Below are 25,043 nucleotides of genomic sequence, written 5' to 3'. Positions count from 1 at the left end.
TGCGGCGTGTATATATATATATATGTGTATATATATATACTATAAATAATCGCGGTCGCGAGACGAAAGGAGAGAAAAACGATATTTCGCGAAATAGTTTCGTGGAAGGAGCCAGATGGTGGCCAAATGACGGAAAACGCGGTCCTCTGTTGTAATACTGGAAAGGAGAGGAAAAGGGGAACGCGAAATTTTCGAGATTCGGGGTGTTTGATCGTAAAATATAAGAATGATCTCTCTTGTAACCGCGATTCAATCGATCGTAACATTTTAGCAACATCAAAGATTTTACAGATGACGGTATACGAGTCTTTGATGTCATTACAATGTTGGTCGGTCCGGATCAAGGCTGAAGTAAAAGTTGGATAACTAATCGAGACGATGTACGACATAAGTGCCCAGTAGTCGGTCGTGTCCTCCCTACTAATCGAGATTCCCTTTGACACACCGCGTAACGAAGGATACGTTTATTTTAGCTCTCTCGGCCCTCTTTCTCTTTCATTCACCGTCATTTTTTACGTTCGGTCAAGTACAAAGGGAACTCGAGCCTTGAACGAAGCCATATCCGGATTAAATTTCAATTTCGCTATTTTATAAATGTTGGCCAGCTTAACGTGATATATTAGTTTCCCTTTCCATTTTTGCGTAGTTGTTCCACTTTGATGAAGACGATTTTTAAATATTTTCGAATAAGATTCTGAACAACTTTTCTTCGGAATACGAGAATAAATATGAAACAATTCTCGGACGGAAATTGAAATTTTACAATGGTCAATTGTACCTGTTGTTACAACAATAAATACCGAGATATATGTGTTATTGTATCGTCGAAATCAGAGGGTTTCCCGACAATTTCTCTGCGTCATTCGTGGCGAAATAATATTTTAATTTAACGTTGTTACAATATTTACAAAAGACATTGTTACTAAAAGAACTATTCTCTTTTGGACTCGTAGAAAAACACCTCTACCTTGTTAGGTATATGTACGTGTAATCGCGTATCGACGGCGTAAAGTTTTCGGTACACGTCCGTTCGGGAACATCGGCGGCACTTTGAAACACGCGACACATTCGACCACGCAGAAATTCACGCATGGATTGAGGCGGTAATTCGATCCTCGTTCGCATCTTTCAAAGGACCGATCGAAGATCTAAATCGTAGATAGTCGGCTTCGCTTCCAGCCTCTTTTTTTTTTTTTTTTTTTTCTTTACCTTGTACTTCTTCCACCTTTGTCGCTGCTGGTCTTGAAATATGGACAAGGGAAAACAAAATGTTTAATCGATCCCTCTCTCGGCATTCTTCTTCTCCTCTCTATTTCGATATAAATATTATTTTCCGCTCTGGCAATCGAATAAGCCGCGTTATGTATTATTGAAAGAGCGAAATTGAAAACCGTGCTTTGGAAAAATATTATTACGATATAGAGATAAGATAGGGGAAGGTGAAAGTGGAGAGGAAAATGTCCGTATCCTCCCGTATCGATAGGAAAGTCTTCTCTCTGGATGCTTGTTTTGAAGGACGTGAATGAACGTTGGAGGTCCGTTTTCTGGGACGCGTAGGTCGTTTATGTATAGGTTATATGGAGGTCATAGGTCGTTTCCTAGAGCTGTTCTGGCGAGGAGTGCAAGGATGGAAAGGGCGAGAAGCAAGATTACAAGAATGCCCCACCCTCGGTATACACGCACACCGGACTATATACTATATTTAGATCCGGTCTTGGAACCTGTCCTATTTCTGTTTATTTTCTACCGTTCGATGAACAGACCCTGTTCAAGTCTTCCCTCGTTCCACGTATTTTGCGCGTATATGTCCATGGATATTTTTTCTCTTTTGGTTAAATTTCTTTGATTGGATTGGATTCCTCGTTCGTTCTAATTCGTAATACAGGATAGGAAATTCTCGTTAAAATGCTCGTACCAAGATTGGAAATTTTTAGAATTCTCTTCGATCTCTTCTCATTTTCCCGGCAAATATAATTATCTGCGCGATTCGTCGCGTTAATGGCAGGTCAACCTTCGTTGCCAGTGCACCGTGACAATCGCGGCGTTTTCAACAATTCCTCCTCCTCCGTAACCTCGTTCGTGCCCCGCGAATGTCATCCGCGTGTTTTCCTACGCGATGTTGGACGCAAATTGCGGTTCACGCTAACGTACTCCTCGGATCTGATAAACCCTTTATCTCCGACCCGATTCCCCATCGGGCAAATTATTTATTTTCACGATGCTATCGCGGTGGTCTTATTCCGTTCCGTGAGGGTGTGCAGGAAGGTCAGAAATTCGTGCATCGTTGGATCCAGGGCCGCGCCGCCCCATCCCCTTTATCTCGATCGAGACGAGGCACGTTATAATGCAAGAAGAAGAAGAAGAAGAAGAAGAAAGGGGAGTAGTAGTAGTTGGTGAGGTTTTCGTTTCGAACGCGCCGATGCGAATCGCTCCGCCAGATATTTCGCAGTCTCTACGGTTCACGTGCATTGAAAGGAGAGTTTAGGCTCCTCTTCCTCACGATTTCTCCCTCCGCCGTTGTGTGTAAGATGGAAGTACAAGTAGGCGCGTTGTATGGAACAAGCGACGCGAGTTGGTATTGGTCGCGATTGGATAGAGCGTGGTGTGTAGCGCGGCTCGAGAGGGAAGAGAGGATGAGGAGAAAAGAGGAGCGTGGAAGAAAGAATAGGCGAGGGGAGGGAGAGAGAGTGAGCGAGGAGGGAAGAGGGTGCTCGTAGCCTTGACCGTGGCCACCTCCTCAGGGCCAGCGAGCGAAGAGAGGAGCTTGACGCTCTAGCAGTCTCCAAGGCCAACTGCATGGAATCACGCCACCGCGATGTATTTAAACGGGCCGAACGCCGAGAATGTTGTTAAAAAGTCCCCTGCACAGCCTCCTCTCTGCGCTCCCTTCGTTCCCTCGCAGAGGGAAGGATCGTCATTGTTTTTCCCCGTTTTCGATGTTTTTGAAAGTTTCGAGAGAATTCCTTTCGCTGGAATTCTCTATTTCGATATTTACGCCATTGTTGTATCGTGTCGAGTTGGATTCTTTTCGCAAAATTAGAAAATTGGTCAATTATCGAGTAGGGTTAATTATTATACAACAAATATCAATGTGGTACTTTGAAAATAATTCCAAAAAGATTCTGAATCTCTACGTATATAACGATATCATAAATAATTAAGTATCGTCGAATATTATTAATTAATATCAATCTCTATTCTAAAAAGAATCTCTCTATTCTAATCCGCATAATAAAACAAAAAAAAAAGAAAAAATATAAAATCGTGCTAGAAGAATTAAAAATTAAGAATTGGACTGATTTTTTATATCAAAGAGGATGCTGTGGAGATAGATAAGAAGGGGGGCGTATTCGCGAATATTTTCTGCATATATTTTTTCATGGAAGCGATTCGAATTTATGTCGGTCGTGCGATTCTTTTTTTTTCATCCAGACCGGGTTCCACGATCATCCTCCCTCCCCCTTATGCCACGTATATATAGAGACATTTTGGCGCCGCAACGCGACCTATAAATCCCGCTTTCGGTGAAGTGCGACGAGCCCAGGGGTTCGCCCTTTCTCCCCCGTCGCGTTACTCGCGTTTTAACCGAAAATAAATAACGACCGAGAGTCGAATATTCTGCACCCGGTTTCTATGATCGCTTCTCTCTCCCTCCTTCGAATTCTTCTTGCTTGCTCTCCATCCCTCGCATCGGAATTATTCGTAGCAGGGGTGGATTCACGCGACTCTCCTTCTCCTGTTTTACGATCTCGTTAATCCATTCGCAGGATAGGGAATATTTATATATATGCGTGTATCGAGGAGATGGAACTTGAACGCTTTGCGGCCTCCTACGAATTATCGCTTTGAGAGATCAGACGGCTGGTGGTTAGGAGGAAGTTCAAAGAGTGTGGAGGAATCGCGCGGTGGTAAATAAAGGATGCACGCGAGTTAATGGAAATCAATGCGCAATTGAAAATTGTAACACGAGTTGTTGATGATTAAAAACAAGGGAACGTGTGTTTTTAAGCGGATCTTTTTATAAAAAAGAGACACGGCTGTTTTTAAAACGTTGCAACGATATGGAATTTGGTTAAGTGAGATATTGATAGGACTTTTTGCATTAGAAATCGATTTTCATTTTCTGTAAAGAAATCGTAGAAATATGATCTCATAATTTTATTCCAACCTTGCTGTCTCGTCTGAATCGTGAAAAATTCTTCTCGAACCGATCTATCGATCTTCGAGATCTTAGGAAGATGGTATGAGATTTAGATATCCCGATTGTAAAAGCGTTTGTAGGCTAAGGGCATTCGGAAAGAGGGACGGGGAACTCGAAGGAAGAAGAATTATCGAATTTCCAGCGAGACGGGGTGAAATTCCGCGCGCGCCTCTCGGTTTAATTCAAAGTTCGAGAGGGCAATATTGTTGGTGGGATAGGAGATCCGTTTTCGGAGAAATTTCTCAAATTCTTTCCAACATTTCGTTTACTCGGGAAAAAAACTCGCCCATTCCTGTAACCCTGGCGCTGGCGCGGGGTCGAGGCGAGGAATTCCCCTCTCCTATAATGTTGTCGACCGAACCTGTACACCATTCACCTGAGAATTCTACGTTTCGCGATCTAAAATTGCCAAGGCTCTCCACGAGATCGAGGTGTAGACTTACGAGATAACGATAACGTTTTATATCTTGCGAGGAGGAGGCTCAAGTTTACAACTTGCGTCAGATAAATAGAAATGAAAAGGGATTGCGTAGAAACGAGTATAAAGATGGCCACGTTTCTCGAACGGCATCCAGATAATTGATAAATACACGTAAAATTCTAACCTTGGAAAAGTAACGTTGCTACTTTTTCTTATTCGAACAACCGTAATTTTCACAATTATATACTTGTTTTCTAAGAAGAACTTAAAAATTCTTTGATTGTATAACAAATTTTAACTCGACAAAAGCCATCCTACCCTGTAATGTAATTGAATCCGCATTGTTCGAAAAATTCTTGGTGTCCCCAAAAGAGTTTCCATTAAACGAGAACAAATTTTTACGAGATAATTATTAACGGATCTTTATAAATGGAGGAGCCGTAAACGTTCGTGATCGCCAGTACGATTAAAAAGCAACGAAACGATGGTTTACGCGATTTTGGTATTCCCCTGGTGGGTACGTTTCAATTCTTTCGTTTTCCAAAGTATCGGCCCCCGCTATTATTCTTTAATTGCGCGGTTCTGCTCTCTCTCTCTCTCTCTCGTTCGCTCGCAAAATGTGAAGGCGTAACGAGGTAAATTGTAGCCGGTGGCTGTCGAATTACACTCGCACGATCGCATTTAATCGCACGATAATTGGTAACGGGGAGCGAAGCTACGTATTAACGGTGGAGGCGACGCCCCCTTCGAAAATGCATACACGCGCGTTTCTTCTCGCGACGAGAGAGGTTAGGGTTACGCTCGCGTGCGAACCTTGCTCAACAAGATGTTATATTTAACTATCCGTCGGCAAAATACGGGCTTTTTAAGGCGTGTACACACGTATATTTTTCTCAAACTTGTTCTAGAAGAATGATCTCTAATTGGAAAGAATGAAGCAACGAGTAAGTTGGAATAATGAAAATTATCGCGTTAATGCATCTCTCGTATTAGAGTGAGAATAGTGCAACATTTATGATTGGAAAGTACTTGATCGAGATGGTAGATAAATATATTTTATGTAAGGGAGAGCTGGTGATATAACGCGTGTTTTTATGCGAAATAACTTTCATAAGAAAATTTTATTTATAACACTTTGCTCTTTGTTAAGTGTAACACTCGTACTCGTAAGATATTTTTCATTGGATGAGCACGAGTGGTTGCACGGTAGTAAAAAGCCGCGTTAAATTGGAAAACAAACGCAACGGCTGCGGACGAGCGGCGAAAAATTTCAATAGATCCGTAAAAATTCTATTTTTGCTCATCGATTAACTAACCTTTTTCTCCCTTCGCAAATCGAATCGGCCAATCACCAAATGAATAACTCGTAACCGATGCTATATAACCCGTTCAATCGCGAATGCATGTAATAATAATAATTGATCGAAATGTCAGAGTTGTCCTCCGATATTCAAAGAAATTTCTTTGATCTTGACGAAACAAAAACAATATTTAAAAAATTAATATAATATTCGTTTGCATTCTCGGAGAGGAAAACGCGAAATCCGAGCGTTCTCGGGGCGGCGAAAAGCGAAGATGAAGAAAACTGGTGGTCTCGCCCCGTCGTCTTTAAGATATCCTTGGGGCGGTTCGTCGGCCCGAAGGGTCTCGAGGTTCAGGGTCAATCCCCGAACTCGTCCTCCCTCTCCGATCTCCCTCCCCTTCTTTCGGCTTACTTCTCCACTATTGCTCGGCGATTCCGCGTAATGACCGTGTTCCATCGCGGAACCACGCGACAGAAACGCTTCCGTTGGCCGGGCAGCACGCGACGAAACCCCTTCGGACGATGAATAATTGCTCGTACTCGTAGTACGGACGTAAGCAACCATGTCCACGTTCGGAATACACGATTACACCTGACACATCTCGTGAGCATCGACATTAATCCCCTCGTTGAATATTTATCAACCGTTATTTATCGGCTATTTATTAACTATGAACGTATCGTGTACGTATGGTAATGCTGATCTAACGTATTTTGTGTGTGATGACGAATGTTTTCCTTTTTTCCTTTTTTTTTTTTTAGAAAATTAAGTTATTTGCGGAACAAGTATATATCGACGAGAAAGAAGTCTAATTTTTCACCAAAAATTTCTCATCTTTCCTTCTTTCGAATTCTAATCCCTTGTTTCAATTCAGTAAGGAGGATCGTGACGATTTTCTAAAATTCGCAATAAAGTGAGTCGAGAGATACGCATATTAAAAAGAATAACAAGAGATTCCTCGCGTTCTTCGCTCTTTCTTTCGCACACCGGCGTGTAATTTCCAGTTAAGGCGTACGATTTTTCTCGAACGAAGAAACACCGTCACGAAAGTTTATAAAGGGACTTTAAACTTTATTATACACTCGGCGGGGTTTCCTCGAACTTTAAAATTTCCATCCCCGCTTTCTCTCTCTCCCTTTCTCCCGCTCCTCGTATATCGCGGTTAATAATAACAGAACGACTTTATTATCGGCGGATTTTTAACCAGTCAATTTAGCCAACTTCCTATTTCCCTTCCACCGAGACGAAGTTCGCTCGAAGAGAAAGACAGAGAAAGAGAGATTACGAGCTTAAACGCATGATTCATCTCGTAATCAGCGGGTATGGTTAAGCTATTTATAAAAATAAGCGCAGTTACGATATCGGCCATGTTAAAATTAGCGAAATTTCGCGGCAGGCACGTTTTCGCATATTATTATTATTATTTTTTTTTTCCTTTGCCGGCAATTAACGCGAGTATGGTAATGAAGGAATTTAATTTAGGACTTTCACCTCGAGGAAACGTTTCATTCCTCGCCTTTCTTCGTCCCTCCCCTTCTCTTTTTTTTTTTTTTTTTGAAATAACTCGTATACAACCGCGGATGAATTCGCAGGCGCATTCGTAACGAGGTGTTTGTCAAATTTATGCAAATGAATCGGATCGTATATAAAAGCCTCGGAGCAAAACAACGAAAGAAAGCGGCTTTTCTTCAACGTTGTTAACATTCACGAATGCCCGACTCGTTCTTTCTTTACGCTTCTCTCCCTCTTTCTCTCTCTCTCTTTCTTTTCGATCCTCGTTGATCTCGTAAGGGACAGATCCAGTTTGGACTTGGATTTAAAGGAAATCAAAAGGAACTCGTTACGAAATTATTGGCTTTGGCTCGAGGTTTTAAAAAAAGAAATATGCTAATCGTAATAATAAATGTATATATTTTTGCACCCGGCGACTCGCTTGTTTTTTTCGAACGGATAAGATTTTAACGCGTTTCAATAATTTTTATTTACGAATCTCTCGCGAAGCGAAGAAATCTTTTACGAGATCAACGGCAATTATAATCTTTACACGATTTCCTTAATCGTCTCACTCGATCTTACCTCATCGGGCTAACTTTTAATTACTGTAACGATAATTCTTATCTTTAAGACACGATGCGTCGTTCGTTCTTTTAAATAGATATTACAGCGTGTCGTTATCAGTCTCGTATAACTTTACATCACATTATTGTTTTATCAAAAAAAGTTAAAAAAAAAATGAAAAAATATATATTGATATTTTTCCTTTCTTAAGAAGAGAGAGAGAGAGAGACAGAGAGACAGAGATCTAAAATTCCTCGAATTTCTCCTCTCCTCCATTCGTTCGTTCTTATATTTTAGAGACAAGACAATTTTTCTCCCGATCGAACTAGAATTTTCAACGGCGACAAATCACTAGGAGATCGGTCGCGCGTACAGCGGACGCGATAAATACATAACCTGGGGGGGGGGTTCCCTCTCTCTCTCTCTTTCGACGCGGATTGTAACGAGCCGGCCGAGTGTTTTATCGCGAAAATGTTTATCTGGCCGGCGCGAAAGCCGAGGGGAACCGGTCGGACCGGTTCCATTGGCCGGCCACTTTCGGGAATCGGAAACAAATGTCGACCAGATATAGAAATCTGGCCGATTATAAGTCGAGGGAGAGAGAGAAATGGAGGGAGGGAGGGATGGGATTTTTTGCCATGGGGCGAAATGATCGTTCGTTTCGGGTGTTGGGGGGGGGGGGGAGGATTGGCGATTCCGCAGCGGGTTGATTGTAAAACAACCGAATCGAATCTTATCTCTGGAATTCGACAAACGAATGGCGGGGATTGCCGTGATAACGTGAAATATCGGTTGACGTAATTGTGTCCCCGCAGATTATGCATGCCACACCACGCCCCTTAATCGTACCACTTTTTCCCTCTCTCCCCTCTCCTTTTTTTTCTTTTTTATCCACTTCGGCTAATTTTAGCGCGAAGTTGTAACCGGCTTGTGTTATTCTCGAGAACCGATAAATATCTCTTTCAAGTGTCCGTTCAAACGAACGAAAATCGTTGAAAATCGTTGAAAAATCCGTATCGACACGCGCCTCGTTTATAATACGAAGTGATACACCGATGTCACCAATTCAAGAATTATTCGTCTTTGAAGAAGAGGAAAAATAATAATAATCCTTCGAGTGATATTCGTCTTTTATTCTCGTCACTTGGTTTCATCTCTCGGATTATTTTCGAATCCTCGAGAGATATTCTCCTCTCCTCTCCTCTGTCGAGACGATGATTTCGAAAAGAGAATTTCTCGAGCATCGAAAAAAAAAAAAAATTGGTGCGTGGGCGGCACGAGATCGCCTCTCTCGAAAACTACTCGGTTACATCCGAAACAAGGGCGAGAGGAAGAGGGGGGGGGAGTCGAGTTTTTCACGCTCGAATTGGCACGGAGAAACGCGGGAATAGGGAATTATGCTGTAACAACGTGAGGAGGTGTGCCGACGTATTATCTATTCTCTGGACGGAGGAATAGTCCAGCACCGGAGGATTTGGTGGCGAAATTGACGAGTTCCTAAGGGAGGCTGGGTAGTACACCGGGGAGGAGGGGGGGAAGTGGTCGGTCCTTCAAATTCCGCCGCTCTTTCCGCAGGAGATATTCATACGTGGACGGGGAGAGATTGAAGCATTGTGTTGGCTCGTATAGGCGGGGGGACGTGTCTAGGAATATTCTAACAGTGTCAGAGGCGAACAATGTCGAGGGTATAAATGCATAATGCTTCCCCGTCTACCCTGGATGAACCGAGAGAAGAAGGAGAGAGGTTCCAGGTAGCCGTGACAGTGAGCCAGGTTTAATTCGAGGGGCGCATTAAACATTTCGCTACCTTTCTCTCCATTATTTATATACGACGCGAACTTCTAATTCTGTGGAAATAGCGAAAACTACTTTTGACGAAACGATTTGTGTTCAAGAAAAAGAATATGATTTAAGATGCTAATCTTAAGATTTATAATGATTGCTTTTGCTTCGTTGATCTTTGAACAACAGCTCAATATCGAGCGATAAATCTGGATTATTGGAACATTGACTCGGATTGGAACATTTCTAAAGTTAAGATTCACAATTTTTGGAATTGAATTCTATTAATTGAAGAGAGAGAGAGAAAAATATATCTTCAAATTGAATTCCTGCATCGATTTTTCACGGCTCGTTAAAAGCGCCAAAGATTAAGAAGAAAAAAAAGAAGATATTAAAAATCTAAGAACCGGAATAATAGCTCGTTTTTCCATTATACGTCAGGAAGAAAAGCTAAAGATTTCCCGGATCCTCCCGAAGGAACCACCGCCACCCATTCAACGACGCTTGGTTTCGGCCGAGTTTCTCGATGTGGGCTTTCTATTCACTAGTTTTCGTGCAGTTTCTCTTTCTTTCTCCTTTCCTCGAATCGGCAATTTTTCCCTCGTTCAGACGACGATTGCATAAGATAAGGATAAGGAAAAAGAGAAACGGGAGGAGAGAGCAGCATTTGGAGAGGAGCGAGGAGAACAAAAGCCTTGTCTCACTCGTGCTTTATGTGTTACGAGCTGCATTGAGAATCCTTATTTACGCGTTCCCGTTATCTTCAGTTCCATCGTTTTCCACGTTTCTCCCCGCGTTTTCGGAGAGAACTTGGCCCCGGCAAAGAAAAAAGGAAAAGAAGAGGCGAGGTTCTTTCTCTCTCTTTCTCTCTGCTTGGCTTATTTCTTTGCAAGTATCGCGCGCTGTATATCGCGCGTAGTCGAGTGTAAATTATTACGGGCCTGAGGGTGGTTTACTGCTAATTGGTTTGTTAACGTCGTGTTTACTCCTCTCGAGACGCCGATTTTTCTTCCTTTCCTCGCTGCCTTGCTCGCTTCGGTTTGAGGAGAGACCAGAGAAATTGCAAGGCTCTGTCGTTACTTGGCCTTCTTTACTTGCCTCTTTCTCGGGAATCAAACGACTCTAGGTCGGGTTTGGATGGTCGATTTCGTATAAAATAGCTTCTTCGCCATTTCGTTTCAACTATCTACCTTCGTCTCGATGGTTATTTTTTTTTTCCAGTCTGTCAGAACGGCGCACTAATCTTCTCCTTGGGGAAAAAAGAAACAAAGAGAGAGTAAGATAGCAAGAATACATTAAAAATTTAGAATTCAATCGTGATCGTGATATTTAATAGTATTTCGTGGACAGAGTATAAATGTAGCTTGCGAAGCGAGAAAGGAAAGATAATTTACAATGTTTGTCCTTTTTATTATTTATTGAAAAATTCGAATATTTCGTATAAACGATGAGTTTATTGTTTGAAAAGGCACCAGAATTAACTTGACATAATAAATTTCATGGGAAAGAATCCGTTCAAGGATATTTTCACAGTTGGAACAATGCCCTGATGTATCTCGACCCGAAATACAAAATTCGTCCCCGACTTACGCAACTCGATTATGCGAGAGTTAGCGAAACGCGCGCGTGCTGGTGGTAGTAATAGTAGTAGTAGTAATAGTAGTAGTAGTAGGAACCATTACGAAACCGATCGAGCGCCATCGACTTCGCGGCGCCACGCTTGGATTTCGAATGGGCAATCCCCTGCCGACCCACAAACCGTCCAGTCGCCAGGAATTTTTTAATTAGAGTCGATGGACAAAGGTTATATCTGCACCGTTGCCTCTCTCTTTCTCTCTCTCTCTCTCTTGCAACAACCTTTTCACGGTTACGCACACCGTTGGAATCCACGCGTTTCGACAGTCGTTCCTAATTTTTCCCCTCCCCTGGAATACCATTTGGTTATATTCAACTTTGAGCGAGTTATAAACGAAGGCAAAGAAATTCTCGCGAAACGATATAATATAATATCGTATGATCACGGAGGGGGAATTTTTGAAATTGTGAAAATTTCCTCTTTTTCCCCTTTTTCATCCCAACTAGGATTATTATCCGTGATAATAATAACATCTTGCTTTCCTTCCTTCGAAATCAGGATCGATTCGAATTTCTTATTCCCCGCTAGACAATCAACTCTATCATCCTCTGGCAGACACAGAAATGGTTTTATCGTCTCGAAAGATTTCGGATAACGCGACGACAGTCTCCCCGATTTCGAATCTCTCGTTTAACCACCGCGTCTCTCCCTTTATCCAGATTCGAATGAATAAACTTCTCTGGAAATTCGAGCTATTCTTCCTCTTCCTTCTTTTCGATCGTGTCACACGCATAATCCAGAGAATTGTTAGAGCCGCGCACGAAGGAAACTCGAAGCGGATTAACCGAGAGTGGACGAGTTTCGAAACCGAGTAGAGGATATAAGTTCGGTACGAGGCGCCTTTTGGTACGACCTCCACGATCCTTCTGCCTCCTTCTCCTCTTCCTTCTCCTTCACGACACGCGTTTCGACTCCATTTTCGGTTTATTGGACACACAGGGATCCTGTGATATCCCTTCTTCTGCTGCACGCTTCTCCCTCAGTCTCTCTCTCTCGGCCCGGACGCGTCGTCGTTGGACCGAGTTTTAGAAACCAGTTTCTCGGCCTCCTCGAACGCGCTAACACCTCTTTTGGGATCCACTCGCGTGCAGAAATTGCTGCGGATCGTTATCGGAGAGGAGAAGGAGAAGAGGAGGAGCTGGATGGAAGGAACGAAACCTGGTTTCGCGGAGGCGGCTAAGATAGACGCGAATCGCTTTATTTCTTGTAATCAACGGGGGCTCTACTCTCTCTCTCTGTCTCTTTCCTTCTCGATAAACTGGAAAATTTAAGATCGACGTTGAGAATCGAAAGAGGAGAAGAGAAAGTTCCCATCCCCCGTTAATTCCGATGAAAATACTCGATAGAAGGAAATACGAAACTTTTCTTCCACGTTATACATCGATGGCAAGCGTTCCAGTTATTGCGCAGTTGTAGAAAAGTAACGAAACTTTCGTTTCGTAAGAGTAGTTTGAATTAACTTCTGATTAGATATACATTTATCGAATAAGATACATTTTATATTTATACGGATCGAGCTGTCACTACTCTCGCGCTGACTCTCTCTGACCCTCTAAAGATTAAAATATCGAAGAAAGAAAAAAAAGAAAGAAAAGAAAAATAGTCGGGCAAAATATTACATGGCAATAAGTAAACAGATTAAACGCTAATTGTCTCTTATCTCGATTTTTATCTGTCACCGCGCAACTTTTACGTCTCTTTTCCCCCTCGTTTATTTATCCGGTATTAAATATCGAAAGATACGGGGAGAATAGGTTTTATACACGGATAATAAATATCGAAGGCAAGGGTATCGGAAAAGGGTGTGTGTATACGCTGGAAGGAACAGGGGTGGGAAAAGAGGCTGTATCGAGCAAACAGGGGGGGGCCAACGTCTCCGGTATAATTATTTGTAAACCTCGCCATTATATTCCCCGAAATACTTGTGTTTCCCGGGGCGTATTTGCCTTTCCTTCGAACCGTTATCGAGGAAAACCCGGGGATGGTGCAGCCTCCGCAGAGGCAAATAAACCTCGTGTTGTGATTATCGACTGGGTTCTCCTCTCTCCCAAAGCTCTCTGCCTCGCTCCTCCACCCCCTCTCGTCGATTTTGGCCGCTCGATTCCTCGCACAAAGCGGCGTAACGATTCGTCCACGCCTTCCTCCTCGTGTCGCGTCCCTTTTTGGCGAGGGTGCCCGATTCCTGAATCTGACACGTCGAAATCGCGCGCTTTTAAGCCGCGAGGACACGACCGGCGACAGTGTCAAAGGCAGTGCTGCTCCGCAGTGACAAAGGGTGTGGACAGAACTTAACGAAACACACTCGTGGGCCCTCCCTCCTATTTCCTCTCTCCCTTCCATTTCTGCCTGTGTATTTACGCACGCACGCACGTCCCCTCGGCGCACAAACTCTTCTCTCCTCTCGTATCCTTGGGCTTTTCCATCCGTGGATACTTTGGCTCTCGATGATAGGGAAGGGTTGATGAAACACACCGATGAGGCCGTGTCGAGGAACGAGCACGAATCTTTCACGGGACACGGGATTATAATTCGAACGTTGTCGGGAATACACACGAGGGAGACCCTCCCGACTACTCCAGTAGAATAAACTGAAAGTTGGGCCGGTTTCCCTGCTCGTTTAGGATCGTTCGCACCTGATCTTCCAAGTTGTGTGAGAAAAGGGTATAATCTCTGCTCGAGGAAGAGGAAACGGGATTATCCTTTCCTCGAATTTCGAGAGAATTAAGAGAATCGAGTTAATTTCCCTCGCACGCGACCGTGTAATTTGATTTCCGTACGATTAATCGAAATGATCATTTTTACAAAGTTGCTCGTCCTTTTTCTCGTTCGGATGTGAAATCGATCGAGTGATCGTTAAATTTATCGTTTGAAAAATCTAATTTCCAATCCCTTCTCTTTATTTTATTTCTCGTGTTTATCTTATCCCATAAAATTATCCGAATCAAGAGCAGCACACTTTACAAATAACTATCGTGCAACGTTTCAATCGCACGCGACCAGCCAGTAGAAAGTCGTTTCCCTTGAATTTAAAATAGAATCGCGCGAGCGTGTCGCGCGTTTGATTCAGCCGATTGAAATTTGTTTGCTCGGCTAATATTATGCCGGATCGTTATCGTTCACGAGAGTTGTTTTCGAGTTGGCTTGTCGTCCGTTTATGAAATCGGTCGAGAACGATCCGCCTCCTCCTCTCTCTCTCTCTCTCTCTTTATTTTTGCCACCTATATGCGGCTGTTTACCTTCGAAGCTCCGTCTTTTAATTAGCGACTCCGGACACTCGAGTCCGGAATTAGCATACAATTAAAGTCAGAATGCGTGTATGCGACATCACACGTGGTGAATCACGATTCTCGATTCGATGCACGTAACGTTGACCGGTGTCAGCCTCGCCGATTCTCCTCTTCCCTGCCAAACTTCTCTCTCTCTCTCTCTCTATTTCTCTTTTTTTTTCTTTTCTCGCCTTCTCCATTCCGCATACTTATGCCACCTATTAATAGAGGAAGCTTGGAACCGAGCGGAAGAAACCGGTCTTCGCGTACGTTATCGGCGGCATTCCACGGGATCGCATCCTCCTCCTCCTCCTCTTCCTCCTCCTCCTCCTCCTCCTCCTCCGTCTATTCCTTTCGAAAGTGTCGTCTAATTGCTCGGCGCGTTACATAAAGTGGAAAGAGTAAATTGAGGTTCGTTGTTAACAATTTTATTTTGTTTGGAGGATAAAATAGATTGTAGTTAAAGTAAACTCGATTGCCGTCGTGGCGAATAATTATTAATCTCGATTGTTGCGACGGATATCGGAGGATGATGCAACGAATTGAAGCGTGTATTTATAGACGATATCGATTGACGACGATGATTAAGCGTGTCGTTCTTTTCGAAGTTTCCGAAATTCCAAGCCAAGAGATATATTCCGACATCCGATACGTGTACGGTGTTTGCAAATACGCGAGAGAGGATCGTAAAATTGGTGGAACGTGAAGTCGTATCGAATGTCTCCTCTACTCTACCGTTTTCAACGGATAGATCTATTTGGACAGACACAACGATATTATCCGAACTTCGTAAACTTGAATTATAATTACAAAATACATTTCGGAGAATGTAATTGATTGGTCAACTTTTCGAACTAGCTAATTTTACTCTCAAACGTCGTTCCCCGGGTCAAGTTCGCGTTTTACTTTACGAATAATTTATATTCGATCATTTATATTTCTCGTAGTAACAAATTCGGCATCGGATCGAGTCGAGCCGAGAGGTCAGGGTCTCTCCAGGCCTCTGTTTGGAACCCGTACATCGATCGATATTTTCCGCTTGCGTAGTAACGACCACTTTCCACGGTTCACACGGTGCGGCAAAAAAAAAAAGAAAGAAAAAGAAAGAGAGAGAACGATAATCGGCGCCCGGCTGTTCGAACAGTTTCCACGGATCGGTCGTTTACGAGAGAAACTCGTTAAAGTGTGCGACACCTCGAGCCGGTGGTCGGCGGTGGTCATTGTGTCCGAGTTCCTTCGTACTTTCCATTATCGTCCGTTCGACTCATTAGCGCACACCTGCGAGAGAGCCGCTTTGGAAAAAATTCCCTCCGTTGGTTACTCACCTCTTCTCATTTTATTGTACACCCGTGGGGAGAGGAGAGAAAGAGAGGGAGGAGGGCGTTGCGTTGGGGACGGGCTCGGCGGAGGGAAAATTGAGGCGGGCAGCTGCAACCTCCTTACGTAGCACGCTCACGTCCCCGCGTAAGTAATTCGTGAAGCGAATATCCCGCCTGTCTCATCTCTCCCTCGGCCGCGACACGAGGACGATCGAAACGACGCCGATGATGACGACTCTTCGAGCGATCGGTCTCCTTTGTAACTTTGTGAAACGCCTTTGCTCACTCCATTACCCATGCGGATCGAGTTTTTTTTCTCTCGCGGCGTGGAGAAATTCCGAATCGCGATCCCTTCCAAGCAGCGTCTATCGTAAGTTGAAGAAGAATGTTGGAACGCTTTTTGTTTCTCTCTGCAATTATGCTATTGTTCGATAATTATTTTTAGGAACGGTTCAGTTTCGGTCGGAAATACGTTCGATATCTGTGGATAATCGATGCCAATTGGCAAACTCCTCCTCCCTGTCATTATCGGAACGATTCCTCTTTTGTCAATCGCTTGCGTTGCGTCACGGTTACCGATGATACACGTCATATACAGACATCTGTTTCTTCACCGCCATTGTCGATTTCCTATGATATTATCCCCTTGTATCGACAAGTTTACTCGATTACTTAAAAAAAAAAAAAGAAAAAGAAAATCGTAGGAAATCATAGACAAATGCTGTTATACTATAACTGAAAAGGATAATAAAGGGGGACGCGTAATTTTCTCGAAAGGGAATTGTATCATTTGGGTAAGTTACCTCGTGAGAAGAATTCGACGGGAGTGGATAAGTGGGATGACATTGAGGACAGAAACAGAAGAGCATCTGAGTCAGGAGGCTCCTCTTATCGCGGCGAACTAACTGCGCAAAAATGCCTCGAGTGAAAAACATCGTTAATGCGACGATCAGCGGTAGCAAACTCTCTCTCTATCTCTCTCTCTTTCTGCGTCCCTCTCCCTCCCTGCCGCGCGCGAGCCTATTTTTCACGATGGTGATTTCTACGCTAACATTCGTCCCCACTCCTCCTCCTCCTCCTCTTCCGTTTCCTTCCTCTTTCGAATCTTTTTTTCTATTTCGTTGATCTTCAACCTTCCTTTTTAAATAAATAAAAAAAAAAAGCGGAGGCGCCTTAGAAACTGCGTAAACAGTACGTTTGTATCGATGTATATGATATGTGCGTACGTACACGCGGTAGAAATGTGTGCGTGCGTGTCTGTGTACGCAGGTGTGTTGGGTCACGTGAGCCGGATAGTCGCGTGTCGGTATTCTCGCGCGATACTGATAATACGCTTCGTCCACGCTTGCGAAGTTGGCGTGGTGGTGGTGGAGGTAGGTTGGTTACGTTACGAATGAAGTGCGCGACGCAAATAAAACACGTACACAATGTTGCGCGGTGTGATGTAACAAGTGAAAACGATAAAAAAAAACAGCGAAACGAAATAGAAGCCGATTAACGCGATCTGCGCTGTTTAACGATTATAAACACTTATTTTCTTCTTCTTCCTCTTCTTCTTCTTCCTCTTCGTTTTCTCGGCGACAGTCGGGGAGAATGAAATGTTAAACATTAGATCATTCAGGAAGTTGCGCGAATGAGTTACAATGTTTTGTCTTAATTGAAATAGCGCCTACAAGCTTGAATGATTTATTCCCGTTATTTAATTCAAGGACTGTCGGATTCCGCTTCGAAGCGAAGTAAATCGTGGTTGTTTTTTTCTTCTTCTTCTTTTTTTTTTAAGTCGACATTTCGTTGCGATGTATAAACGGTTTTAAGTTTTTTTTAGAAGTAGATAGGATTATTTTCTTAGGCAGAGATTAGCAGTCGAGATTCGAAGTTTGTTTTTTCCCCGATAAATTTTTTCCCTCCTCGCCATTCCGAACGAGATAAAAGCGCGATCTCGAAAAATTTGTTTACGACAAGAATCGTCGCTAAACCGATCGCAAAATATATAACTTCTTTTTAACGTAACTTCGTTCTTTTTAATCGACGAGACAAACAAAAAGACAAGATGGAAGAAATGTCGTAAAGTTAAAATACGTAGGTAGCTCTCTTAATTCTCTTAGTTAGCTTTCGTTAATAGAGATTTCACGGCTCGTATTCTACTGTTTCGACACTGTGTAATAGCGACGAGTCGAATTTCGAAAAACCGCCGAAAGCGACACGATAGGCAAATAGGCTGATTGAAATTCCAAGGATAGGCCGTGGAGCGGCCTTCGAAAGCTTAACAAGCTGTGGCTGCAGCCCGGATACGTGTAACGCGTCCTTGCAGTGGCGCACCGGGTTCGCAAATCACTTTGCAAGACGCGTACGCGTCCTTGGTCTGTTCCTCTCACGGACTCGCACCGAGCCCACCTGGCCGCTGCCTGCCCGTGCAGAATTTTCAGATCCCTTCGAAGACCTTGGAAAATTATTTTCTCCCTCGTCGAATCGGAATTTGAATTGTTTCCAACTTTTTTCGAAGAGAGGGAAAGTCGCACGATATTTTTTAAAAATATCGAGTTATTTGCGTATCAAGTTTCTAGGCGCGCAGGTGAACAAACATCGTTCGGATGCGATTAACATGTCGAATGTGTCAGCCTCTGGGTTACAGGTGGCTTGGTCGGCGATTGAATTTTCATTCATGCCAGATGGCTCTCTCGTCGGTAACCGCCGATGAAATCGATTGATTTTTAATTTATCGCGTTTAATTTTATTTTCGAATTAAAACTTTGAAAGATGACGAATATGTTGTAAATCGATATACGCGTTGGAAAGATAAAATTAGTTGTTTATCTAAGAAGAGAAATTAGTTATAATAAAGATTTACACTGTGTGCTTTTATAAAGAGTCTCGCTATCATGCGTTATATTCGTACTTTTTACGATTGTTTATTAATTTTCATGAATTTTTTCTCTTTTTCATTCATCGAGAACGATAATTCAAAGATCCATTTTTATCACTCATTCATTATACTTTCATATCTTTTTATCCCGTAAAAACGAACGTTTTAAAATACAATTCTAATTTCTTCTTTTTTTCTTTTTGTTTCTTTTTTTAACAAGATATATATGTACATATATATATATATATTGCATTCTATCACGTTAAAATAAGAACCAATATTCCGATGCCTGCATGCAAGACGCGTCGTCACGGTTATATTTCACGCTTCTCAGGCTCAATTTCCACAAACGTTTTACAACTGTCTGAAAGCCGCCGACAAAATTACAAGGAACAGTTAGCGCGTTTCGACGAACCCGGCGTCTGATTAACCGACTCGTCTGCGATAAATTGCAGGAGAGAGGAACACCCCGTTTGACAGATAGATAAAACCATGAACTCGCGCAATGTCACGATTCTCTATACTCTAGTGGCGCGTAGCGGAGGATTATTTCTTTTTCCCAGCTCTCCGTCATTCATACACCACCTCCGTGGAATGGAAACGAAAAGGTGTGTTGCGCGGCCGCCGCCGCCGCCGATTGTGAAACGCTTCCTAGAAATACAAACCGATTCGTACGAGTAACGTGCACGACTGTGATCCGTATTATCACCGGTTACCGGTGTCCAATTGCAAAAACTGATTCACTCGAGCGCGCGTATTCGCGTAACGCGTGTCTCGTGTTACGAGATCGTGGATCGAGATGGCGTCGATCGAACAGAGAGAGAGAGAGAGAGAGGGGTTATTCGCGTACGACACGTTCTGCGGGTTGTAATCTCGAGACACTGGCTTTGGATTCGAAAATTTAATCGAGCCGAGCTTTTGTTCGTTTTATCGAAAGCGTATAACGAAGAAGAAGGATTCGAAGGGTGTCAAGGAAAAATCTTTTCATCAACGACGATAAGATAATAGCGACGCCGTAATAATTTGCAATTAAGAATTTTATCATCGCGCAATTATATTAATGTTCCAAGGATAAGGATTTATAAATAAATGATACTACACCGTCGTTCCCAAGATCGATGCGCGCGAGATCATATCGTCGTGGAAACGTTTTCGAGGCGATCATCCATGAATCCGCAAGATTCGCTTATTTTTCTCGTCGAGGAGGATTGCTAATTATCCAATTAGAATTTCAAATTCCGCCCGAGCGACACCGCTTCGAGTATCGGCCAACGCTGTTCATCCATCCGATTCACCGTGTACAGCGATCTTTCTCGCCGCCGTTTCTTCTCCCTTCGACGCTATTTTAAAACGCGTCTCGTTGTGTCGTTTCATTTCACGCTTTCGCCAACGCCTCGTCGCGTTTTCCACGCCCACGCGAGGACGAAAAGTAATAATAAACGGCACGCGATCCAAGGAAAAACCATTCGATTTCCTTTCGCGAACTCGTTCCTCGACTCGGAAGTGACGGCCTTAACGAACGAACGCGCGTCAAGGTTAGATAATGATTTTCCTCCGGCGATATATAGGCGATAGGGAACGGCCCCGCGCGCTTCTGTCCAATCCGTTTTCGCGATAATATTCACGGCCGGTTTTGGAAACCGGTTTCTCTTCCCTCGAATAAATTGAACCGATACTTTTTTTTTTCTTTTAAACCATCGTCACGTATATGCACACGAGGCCAGAGATTTTTTAATGGGTCGCGAGCAATTTTTTTTTTTTTTTTGGGAATCAGCCTCCTTTTTTTTCAGAAATTATTATGCCTCGTGATTGGCGATTAAAGGAGAAAGTAGCGGAGATGTGTATAATATAAATTCTAGCAAAGAAATTTCGAAATTAATTAGAATGTGTCGCGTTTCTTCCACGATCTTCGTCCATTATTAATTTTGATTTCGAAATCGAAATGACGAGTTACTTTTCCAGCTCCCCAAAAATGTCGGTCTTTCGATATTTTTTTTGTTTATCGATTGTATTCTCTCGATTAAAAATGTTTCGTTCCACGTATATTATAATTGTCCAATAATTTTGAAAGTTAATCACGAGGAGAGGTGTTGTTGGATAGCGAGGCAAAGTTTGGATATTCGATACGAGAGAGAGAGCTAGGTTGAAAATTATATATGCAAAGGAGGATAATTTGATCGCGTGAATTTCGTGGGAAAGGAGCGCGCGCGCGATGCCTGGATTCGCGAAATAATCGCTCTATCGATTAACGTGCCTCGTCGAAGATTGCGCAACCCGTTGCGTTGTTAGTCATCGAACAGGAGATCGGTGGAAGAGGAGAGGAGAGAGAGAGAGAGAGAGAGAGAGAGAGAGAGAGAGAGACGCGTAAGTGGCAGTGATTGAAAATAACTGGCCGCTTTTGTCGGTTCTCGCATCATGTAAATTAACGGCAGAACCGAGACACGGCCCCTATTTGTTGCGCGGAGATGGCCGCTTAGTCTTTTGCAATTGGACGTAAATATTGGTTTTCGAGCAACGATTATGCTTCGAGCTTCGTTACGCTCTGTTTGTATGCAAATCCAGCATGGGCTAACTCGTGAACCGCAACCTTTTTTGGAACGGTGAATTCGAACGTGTGTTCTTCCTGTCTCTCTCTCTCGTTTCGAACGTGTTCTGGTTACCTCGGCCAAGTTAATGAATTTAACACGTTAGAATTATAATAATACGCGATCAAAACAGGATTACGTCCGAGGAAAGATATTAATTTCGCTAAATGTATCTACATGTTTTTACACGTTTGATAAGCGTGAAAATGATAAATTTGCAATTTGTTCCGTGTATCTTTGCCCGATATTTTAAAGAAACTGAAAGATAAGCATTACGGATCTATTTTCGCGATATAATTCTCAGATTATTCTTAAAAAAAAAATAAATAAAAACGCGAATAAAAATATAGATAAGAATACGTAGCGAAGAACGGAGGCTCGCAAAGCAAAATCTTATTCATGTAAATCTCATTCTCTCGAGATAAAATTCAATACACACTGCACCTCTCCCATAATTCTTCCATTTGTTTTCTCCTTCTCTCTTTCCTCCTTTCCTTTTTCGCAATTAATCCGCGAGAACGCTAGCTTATCTTGGATCGCCCTTGTACTTCAAGGCGGCGGTTATATTTTTCTTCCGTAGCACCGTTTCCACGGTTCGGGGAATTCGGTCAATGCACGTCCTACGTCGCCTCTCTCGAAGGCAGTCGCGAGGAATGCACCGCCGGTCACGTTGCATAATGCACTCGCAATGATATCCTCCTCTCTCTCTCTTTCTCTCTCTCTCTCTTCGTACATCGTGCGCAGCATGCGCGATGCGCTCGAGGATAACGACGACGACGACGACGACGACGACGACGACGATTACGACGGGTATATTTTTCGGTGGAAAAAGTAAGCGGAGTGCTTGTGTACTTGGACCGATAGAGGGACGGCGTACTGCTCACGGTGAAGTCTCGAGGCCAAGGTTAAGGTCGGACCCCCACCGTGCACACAGCCCGACTTCCCGTGCGCGCCGCCTGTGCTTCGTTTGTCTGTCTCGCCCCGTCTTCCTTCTTCTACTCCGACGTAACTTCCTTTCACCGCCACCGGTTTCTTCTCTATCCTGCCTGGACGAGAAACAACAACTTGTTCTCATTCTATTCGTGCATGTTCGTAATAAACGGGAATTGGAAAGGATGGATCTTTTCGATGGATGGAATTCAAAAAATTTAATATCTTTAATTTTGAATTTATATTATACTCGAGGGGCACGGATATTTGGAAAATTGATTCTTAGAGGATCGAAAGTTTTCTTTTTTTTTTTTTTTTTCAGTGAAATCGCAAGGTGATAGAGAGGACACGTTTCATTAGTATTCGCGAATACGTTAAGTCGACATGGATTCGTGTAAACGAAGTTCTACTTCGTACTTTTCCTCGACGCTATTTTCTTTAAGCATCGTGCGACAAGGACTATTGAAAATTTACATCGTTCGGTGATTATATAGAATATGATAAAAAATAGTCAATAAAAAATAATCGAATTACTCTCTCAACATTTCCAGAGATCCAAGGAAATCGAACTTCATATGGATAGGAGCGCGCTCTGCCTATCGCGACAGCATCCTCTCTCTCTCTCCCCCAAATTTCCCGAATTTCCTTTCCATTGATTTCATTTTCAAAGTAACGAAACTTGGAAGGGGGGAGGGCTCCAAGAGAAGTTTACTCCTTTATACGGCAAGGTTTCGGGCAATGGAATCAGACGCGAGGGTCAGTGGAGCGTGAAACGCAGATACGTGCTCCGGCAAAACACGACTCTCCTCTCGTTGTGCTCCTTGCGCGTGTCGAATCCACAATTCGGCATCCGCGGCGCAGCCGGAGGCGCGGTGTAGACGTTTCGAAAATTATCTGGCCGAGCGATTTCGAGCACACGGGTTCCCTTCTCCTCCCTCTCTGCTTTTTACGCGTCGATCGGTCGCGCGAGGAGGGTTGCTGCGCTCGCTTCAAATTTTTCCTTCCACTCGGCCGGGTTCGCGAGCTTTTCTCTCTCTCTTCTCGCGCACGCACGCACGCACGCACACGCACGACCGATAGACGCGAGTACGTGTCCTCCTCCGCGAGCTCGTTTTCATCGGCTTGCGAGGATAAACGTACGAGCTCAAAAACCGACCGCCGATCCCTCGCGTTACACGACACACCGAGGGTTATCAAGCGAGGGGAGGAAACCCGGGAATTATTATGTATCACGAGAGACGCGCGGGAACCCTGATTTTTTTTTTTTTCTCTCTCCCGTCGAGGATTTTAAAGGGATCATCCTCCAGCATCCGGGAGAAACTTTTTACGCGATGTGAATTTTTTTTTTTTTCGCGGGGGAGGGATATCATTTCTCTTGCCAGAATTCGCGTATTATTATTACGCGAAATGTGTTATCGAGGAAATTTAAATTATTATTCGAGAGGGAGCGTGTTTTCTTCCTTCTTCTGTTTCGTCGAGTAGAAGGGAATTATCCGCGATTGAAAATTTTCTACGGATTTCATTGGGGATGATGGAATAAAAAATGGGTATCTGAACAGGTCTGAGAATCGGGGGATAGATAAAATTGGAAATGGGATTAGATGGAATCTAACGTTGGCACGCTTTTTTGTTGCAGACAAAGTTGCGGTGCGAACGGGATCTTCTCTCGTCGCCTGGACTTCAGCGCCTTCAACAGCTTGCCGCGCACTAAACTCAACTCGTATCACATAAAGGTAAGCGAACGGATTCTTCGTTTCTTTCGAGATTGTGCGTATCCCGTGCGAGATATGTGAGAGGATATATTTTCCTCTTCGAGAGAATGCACGCGTTAAGACTCGGGGAAAGTTTGAACATAGAGATAACCTCGCTTAGAGAGGGAGGAAAGGATTCTAGATAGAGCAAGGTCACGGTGAGTGCTTGCCATAACCTCTCTAAGAAAACCCTTCTTTCTCTCCTTTTCATTCGTCTTCCTTCGGTCCAAATTCCTGTCAGAATATTCATTTAAAATACATATTCCAAATATCTCTTCGTAACGTTCAATTATTATATTAAAAAATCAAACTAAAAAAAAAAAAAAAAAAAGGAAAATTAATATTTTGGCGATGAATTGGCGTCCAATTTCGACCCCCTCCTCCCCGCAATTTGTTTATTCGACGCAACGAGTATCGCGTTGTTGGAAACCCCGCACGCAACCCCGATCATTCCACCCTCGTTGTTGATAACGCCATATGCGTCAACCAGCCATCCAACCCCCATCTCGCGCCAAATATTCTCTCACGCGAGCTTCGTTTCGCTTTCCACCCCCTCCCATGACGAATCCTTTGGCTCGACGTTAGCTCGTAACACTGTCGTCCTACCCCAAATACGCGAGGGAAAATCAATACGCGGCGGTTTCGTGCATTCGCGCCACACACCCCACCCACTCCTCCTCTCCCTCTCTTCGCGTGCATGCTCGCGTGTTTCGTTTATTACGCCGGTATCTCCCCGCGTGCACACGCGAGATACGCTCGAGAGAGAAAGAGAGGGAGAGAGAGGGAGAGTCGTAGAACCTCCTCCTCCTCCTCGTCGTCGTCGAAGGCCTCATCGATCCTTTTTAATCGCCCCTCGGGCGACGGTGTTGGGATAATACCGCGTTGCGGTAGGTCGATCGATGAACGAGATACGGCGCAAAATAACGT

General features: G+C 43.5%; 1 protein-coding gene across 1 annotated transcript in view; it reads left to right on the top strand.

Moving 5' to 3' along the window:
* LOC551957 (headcase protein) overlaps positions 1–25,043 on the top strand; it is a 139,683-nt gene that overhangs the window by 3,015 nt on the left and 111,625 nt on the right. Inside the window, exon 2 of the mRNA XM_026445501.1 lies at positions 24,002–24,098. Within this exon, the coding sequence (XP_026301286.1) occupies positions 24,002–24,098 (97 nt within the window). The remainder of the gene's footprint in view (positions 1–24,001; positions 24,099–25,043) is intronic.

Source organism: Apis mellifera, linkage group LG15, assembly GCF_003254395.2.
Source record: "Apis mellifera strain DH4 linkage group LG15, Amel_HAv3.1, whole genome shotgun sequence".
Taxonomy (NCBI): Eukaryota; Metazoa; Arthropoda; class Insecta; order Hymenoptera; family Apidae; genus Apis; species Apis mellifera.
Note: the sequence above shows the minus strand (reverse complement) of the source record. Positions and strands in the feature narration are given on the sequence as shown.